Consider the following 6,530-nt stretch of genomic DNA (forward strand, 5'->3'; position numbering starts at 1 on the left):
CTCTCTCTGACTTCCCTGAACTCTTAACTCCTAGGAGCCAGGTCTTGCTAGGGAAACTTTGGTGCTTGTTTTTCCTTCTGGGGATTTCCCTCTTTGCCCTTCTCAACTGGCAGGATGCAGGGGTGTGGAAACCCAAACAGGAACAAGCTGTGGTTCCTGTCCTAAGTTTTCCATATTTTAATGGGCTTTGGCCTCTTCACATGTACCAAGCAAGATAATTTTGTGAGCTAAGACGGGTCAAGTGATCCCCTGTTAGATGCCTAAATTCACAGAGCAGGAGAGGAGGTGCTAAAAAAGAGGGTGTGTGTCTGTGGCCGGATGATGAAGCCCGAGACTTCCGGCTTTGTCCCTCAGTGTTCCCAGGCCAGGTGAATTAGGGCTTCAGGGGCTCTTGTGGTTCTGCATCCCTCCTAGAAAACCATGTGAGGGCCTCTGGTCTGTGAGCCCAGGAGGCCAACCACGAGGAGTCCGCTTCACTCTATTTGTTCACTTGTCTGGTTGTCTGGTTCCATGAATATCTACTGAGGCAGCGATTTTCAGGATGGGGTCTGAGGAGGGGGTTGGACTTGGGGGGAAGTCAGGAGAGAGATCTGTTGACCTAGTTTGGAGACCCTGGGGTCTCCCTGGGCAGCTGGTAGTGATGTATGTGTTGGAGGGGAACTGAGGGTCACTTGTAGATTTCTGGCCTGTGGGACTGGGTGGTGGTGATGGTGGTGCCCTAAACCAAGACAGAAAAATCAAGCAAGCTGGTGTGGAGGGGAGGGCAAGGAGTTTAGTGTGGGACGGGCTGTACTTGAGCAGTGGAGGTGGGGCTGCCCAGGGGAGTCAGGCAGTGGAAGACAGAAGGAAATCAGCTCAGGCAGAAACCGAGGTGGAAGACAGTCATGGGAACTGCTGGCCTTATAGGCTGCAGTTGAAAGAAGAGTGAGGATGAAATGGTCTGGGGAATTCAGGGCAAGAATGCCAGTGGGGTTGGAGTCCTGGGGACCCAGCATCCCAGGGCAGGTGTGGGAAGAATGCACCCTTCTCTTTCACCAAAGGAGACCATGAATGGATGGTCAGAGCCCAGAGAGCCAGAGGGGCTGGAGGAAAACCCCAGGGTTCAGAGTCCAGAACCCAGTGGAGGAGCCACCAGCAGGGTTGATGTGACTAACAGGGTCAGATGCAGCTGAGAACTGAAAACTCTGGGACGGACTTAGTGACAGCCGCTGATGTCATATTGGGGTGAGGATGCAGGAGCCGGGTTGAAGCAGACTAGTGCTTCAGGGCTTCTTAGCTCAGAAAAAAGGTAAAGAGTCCGACTGGACACTGTAAGGAGAAGAGAAGAATCCTGCGGGGAAGAGAAGAGATGATAGAGGAAGGGGTGGGCCTGGATACCCTCATGGAACCCGGCCTACCATTGCCTGGGACCTCCTTCTCTAAGCGAAATCTGAGCAAACCCCCAACCCAGAGATGTAAGCAGAGCTGCTCTGGCTGAAGCAGAGGGTGGTGGAGCATCTGGGTTCTGCCCACCTGGGCTCCCCTCACCCTCCAAGGAGCCTCACAGCTGCTTTAAGCTCCTGGAACCCACTGGCCTCAGATAACCGCTTCATTTTAGAGATGAGGATGGGGTGGCCAGAGCCACAGAGAGAGTCTGGTGGCAGAGTCAGGAGCTTTAGCTTCTCCCCCTGCAGGGCCTCATCCACAGTGTCTGACTGCATTTATTCATTCAGCAAACGTTTATTGAGTGCCTACTACATGCCAGGCGCCAAGCCTGTGTGGGGTGAGGGGGATTCAGAGAAGCACAGTAACTGCTCCTGACCAGCCCAGGATACCCATGACCACACCCTGGAGTCCTCAGGAGCTGCTTGCACAGAGCCTTGTCCTGGGGTGATGGTCCCTGTTAGTGCAGATGGCAGGGCTCCAAAGAGCCTGGCTCAACCCTGGAAGGTTCTGGAAAGTCCTCCATACTCAGCAGCCCCAGCCTTCTGCACTGCCAGCTGCTCCTGGGGGTGACAACACAACCACCCCGACCCTCTGTGGGGCAGGTGTCCCTGGGCTCTGACCTGCTCCCATGGCAGCCTTCTCACCTGGCCTGAGGCTTTGATGGCTGATCATTCCACAACAGCAGACACGGTGGCAACAGTAACAATAATTTACTGAGCTTGTCCTATCTATCAGAAAGCTTACCGCTCTTGACCTCTGCCCTCCTCGGTACCCATGGCAGCCAGCAGCCAGGCTGCGCTCCCTTACCTCCTGAAAATGATTCCCTGCACAATGAACATACTGCCCCCTTACTCCCCCGGCACGCCTGGTGATGGTCGCTCCCACACAGGATAGGCCAGCTCTCCCTGCCTCCACTACAGCAGCCCCCTGATGCTTGCAGAGTTGACAGTTGGCGATTTGACTCTCTGCAGGAGAGGTTCCCCGACCCTAGGATGTAGGACGTGTAACCAGTGGTACAAATTTGAACAGACACTGGTGAGCAGGGTGAGGGGAGTTGACAGGTAGACAGGGAGCCTCAGCTAGGGGCCCTGATCTCACACAGACTCACAGACCCAACCTCACCAGGGAGAAGGGATGGGGAGGTTGTGCACATCCTCCCAAAATGCAGCAAATGATGGTGGCTTGGAGGGGGCTCAGGGGACATCATGGGAGGAAGCAGGTGGCTGCCAGGGAGAGAGGCAACTCTGGGGTTAGGGTGGCAGCATGAGTCGTGAAGGCAGGGTTGATGATGAGTAGGGGAGTAAGCCACAGGGGCTGCAGCCTTGAGCCCCAGGGTGTACCTGATTGAGTCCATTGTCTAGATGCGTGGGCATCAGGGAGCCGTGAGAAGAATGTTACGGGCAAAATCATCTAGTGGCTTCATTAGATGAAAAAATGAATTATTAATAGCAAACAAGGGACTGCCTGGTGAGGCTGCTCTAGGAAGGGTTTCCTCAGACACTGAACCCCAAGGAATGTGTTCTGTGAAGCACCCATCTCATGAGACATTCCTTGTTGTCAGCTAAGTTTGGGTAGATCCCTGGGCTTTCTCTTTCCTATGGAGCCTCACAACACAGCACCACCGGAAAGGCTCTGAAGAGCCCAGCAAAACTGCCTTGACTTGTGTCACTCAGCATTTCCCGCACTCATTTGACCATGGAATTAAAAAAAAAAGTAACCTCATTAATATCCCTTGGAAGAACCCTGACCCACACTCTGGGAATGCTGATATGGAGGGATTGGCAAGGTGAGACATCTCTTGTAGATGGTCAGGGGTCTTCTGTGTTGCCCTCCCCCAATCCATCATATCACATCAAACCCCAATCAGACCCCTGGAGCTCTTTGGCCAGACATCCTAGAAACATTCTCTGCATCCTGACTCTGCCATGCTGGCCCAGTCCATGGAAGGAGGTGGGGAGGAGACTTACAGGGGCAGGGGCGTTTGAAGGACATGTAATCCTTGGAGCAGAACAGTGGAGCCAGCCTGCCCACGTGCAGAGCTCTGACTTCTCGCACGGAAGGACCCTCCGCTCACCTGCAGAGACACAAACAGGCAGGTGATGGGGGCGCCCGCATGGCACCTGCTGACCCTGCAGGCCGGGCGCTCGTGTACCCTGGGCTGTCAACCTCTGGGGAGAGGATGGTGACTTTGACAGCATGTGCCTAGTCTGTGCTGGGGGAGGGTCTGGGCTGTGGAGTGTGAGGGTTCTAAGGCAGAGGTGGCACAAACATGTGCTGGCATCTCAGTGGTTGGTGGAAGGGGGCGAATATCTCTCCTGGGTTGACCTCTGAGAATCCTGTAACTGTTAGGGCTGAAAAGACCCTTACAGATCGGCTCAATGTCCTTGTTTCACAGAAGGGGAAACTGAGACCTGGAGAAAGTGAGAAACTAGTTCAGGGTCCCACAGCTGGCTCTGGAAGGGTATTCATAGATGCCTAGCTCAAACCTTATTATTATCATCACAGCAGTTTTAAGAGAATGATGCTTTTTTCATTCTCATTTTATAAATAATGCAGTTGAGGCTCAGAGTGGTTATGAAGCTTTCCAGGGTCACACAACTGATAATTACAGGCTGGGATTAGAACCAGGTTTGTGTGACTCCAAAGCCCACACTGTCAGCCAGCACACTTCCTTAGAAGGTACCTACTAGATTAAATTACCAATTCAGAAATAAAGAGCTAGAGAATACAAGTCTCTTTACCAATCCCCCCCACACACCCCTATGTGAATATCCAGGTGTCAGGATGTCTGTGCAGTAAAGGACTGCCATGTCACTCTAGTACCTGTTTGCAGTGGAGGAAACATTTCCAGAAAGTAATTCATCCTCTCATGCTGCTGGAGATCTGAGCTGATTCAGTCTTTCCTGGTAGGTCCCCAAGTGATAGGAGGCCATGAGAATATTAGGGAGTTAGAGTTATTTCCTAGGGAGTGTGGTCACTTGACTTGGGAGAAACCAAACTGAGCCTTTGGATGGATGTGGAGCCCAGCAGACACTTGCAGGGGAAGCTGCCAGCTGCAAGCCAACGGGCAGAGCGCCTGGCCCCTCTACATCCCAGGGGGAGCAGGCTTCCCTGATCCTGGGGATGATATCATTGTGGACAGAGCTTTTCCGTAAGAGGCAGTTCCAAAAGTTCCCACTCTTGTCTTCTCCAGGGATCCTTATTATTATATATATGTATATATCCTCTAAATGGGTCCCATGTTTTGATGGAGCCAATTGGCCAAACTATGCTAGGAATTCATTTTTTTTTACTTAATAAACAAACACTTATCTTTAGAGAGCCCAAGCTCAGAAATCCAGTTCCTGAGTGCTAATATTGACTCTCCCACTTCCTGGAAGTGTAGCTTTGGGAAAAGCACTTCACCTTTCTGAACTTCAGTGTCTTCCTGGGGAAAGCAGAGTAAGAACACTTTACCTGCCATGAAGACTGGGATTATGTACAGACAGTCCCTGGCATGAGGTATGTGGCTGCAAAATGTTCATTCTGCTGCCTGAGGCGGGTGGGAGGGAGGGGCCATCACTGCTGTTGACCTCGGAATCCCTCTCCAGGTGACTTCTTCCAGCTCAGCCTGTCCTGGTGTGAACCCCATGCTGGCCTGACACCCACTCCCAGTCCCCATAGAAACCAAGTCAAAGAGTTCTGATGGGGGAAGTGAAGGTAGGATGTGACCTCCTCAGGCCTCTAGAACTGGTGTGGCAGGCTGCTTGGGGAACTGTGATTTCACACCAGAAAATTCACAGAGCATCACAGGGCCTGGGATCTGTGCTTTCTAAAAATACATGTGTGTATGTGTGTCTGTGTTCGTTTCTGTGGGTGTGCACTGTGGCTGCGTGTGAGTTGGGAGAAGGATACAGTGCTCTGACAGGTCATCTCTTGTGCCACTTTCAGAGAGGCTGAATGGATCAGGTTATTTACTGAAATGTCTTTGGCAGCTCCCAGTACCCTCAGGAAAATGCCCAAGCTTCTGCCCCAACCTCCACAGGTCCAGCCTCTGTTTCCCTTTCTAGTGAGCTGGCATAGAGTAGGCAGTTAGTAAATGCACAATGAATGTATACATCCTATATGGCTATCCTGGTGGCATCTGGTGCTACAAAGTGTGCTGACCACCCCCAATGCTTCAAGGAATTGTCCCCAAGGTCACACTTCTATTAGCGGTCCCCTGTACCCCCTCTTTCCTCTCATTGGGCATTGTGACTCTGAGATTAAGACTGGGGTTTTCTCAGGGCATGGGGAGGTGGGAGATGCCCTCCCAGGGCAGGGGCCACAAAGAATTCCTGCATTACATATGGTTTTCCATGGTCAGTTTGGGTGGGTGGTGGAGATTGTGTAAGTTCTCAGGTGGCTAGGAGACTGGCAAGGGGCTGGCAGGTTTGGCCACCGGTCAAGTAGACATTTCTGTAAATGGAGATAATCTGGGCACTCCAGCTTTCAGGGTGGCTCATGTTCACCGGGCACCTCCATGTGCCAGGTAATATCACTGAAATTACTGCAACAGGTCTCCCGAAGTAGGTAACATTTAAATACTGCAAATAAGAAAACTCATAGGCTCATGATATAACCCACCCAAAGTCACAGAGAAGAGATGGAGGGAGAGAAATGCAGAGAGGGACCTTGTTACCTCGCGGTTACTGCCAGGGACACCCCACACCACAGATCTGACACCCCGGTCACGTCTTCACTCACGCCCGTCTCACTCAGCGCCCAGCTTCTGAGGCGAGGCGCATCCCTGCCTGTGACTCATCTCCGACTGGATTGCGGGCAGGCGGGCGGCCGGCAGACTGCAGTTTTCCAGGTTCTGAAGTGGCTGAATGGTGGGCGGTGAGTCCACGTCACTCCCACTTCGCTTCGCGTCCCTGCTCCCAGAATCCCTCTGTTCCGTGGCTCACTGTGACACTCCGATCTCGATCAGTGAGCTTGTGGTTAAGGGGACCGGCTCCGTATCCCTGGCAGAAGCAGCCGGGTAACTGCGCGAGACTGGATGGTTCGCGCATGCGCAGCAGAGGCAGCCATACTGGAGGGTTGCGCTTCGCCAAGGTCCGTGGTGAACTGGGCAGGGCCGCACA

General features: G+C 52.8%; 1 protein-coding gene across 6 annotated transcripts in view; it reads right to left on the reverse strand.

Annotated features, from left to right (window-relative positions):
* The window catches only part of BEAN1 (brain expressed associated with NEDD4 1), a 32,605-nt gene extending 26,336 nt beyond the window's left edge, over nt 1–6,269 (reverse strand). For 4 of the 6 annotated variants that reach the window (XM_081513338.1, XM_081513336.1, XM_081513334.1 and 1 more), the window contains exons 1-2: nt 6,086–6,269; nt 3,393–3,499 (exon numbers count right to left, since the gene is read on the reverse strand). In XM_081513338.1, coding sequence (XP_081369464.1) covers nt 3,393–3,417 — 25 coding nt within the window. In that variant the 5' untranslated portion in view covers nt 3,418–3,499; nt 6,086–6,269. Of the gene's footprint in view, nt 1–3,392; nt 3,500–4,881; nt 5,086–6,085 lie in introns of those variants that run through there. The other 2 variants (XM_081513339.1, XM_081513337.1) reach the window with 1 other exon arrangement.
* Nucleotides 6,270–6,530: the final 261 nt, after the last annotated feature.

This window comes from Giraffa tippelskirchi, chromosome 7 (assembly GCF_054371585.1).
Source record: "Giraffa tippelskirchi isolate mGirTip1 chromosome 7, T2T-mGirTip1v1.2.pri, whole genome shotgun sequence".
Taxonomy (NCBI): Eukaryota; Metazoa; Chordata; class Mammalia; order Artiodactyla; family Giraffidae; genus Giraffa; species Giraffa tippelskirchi.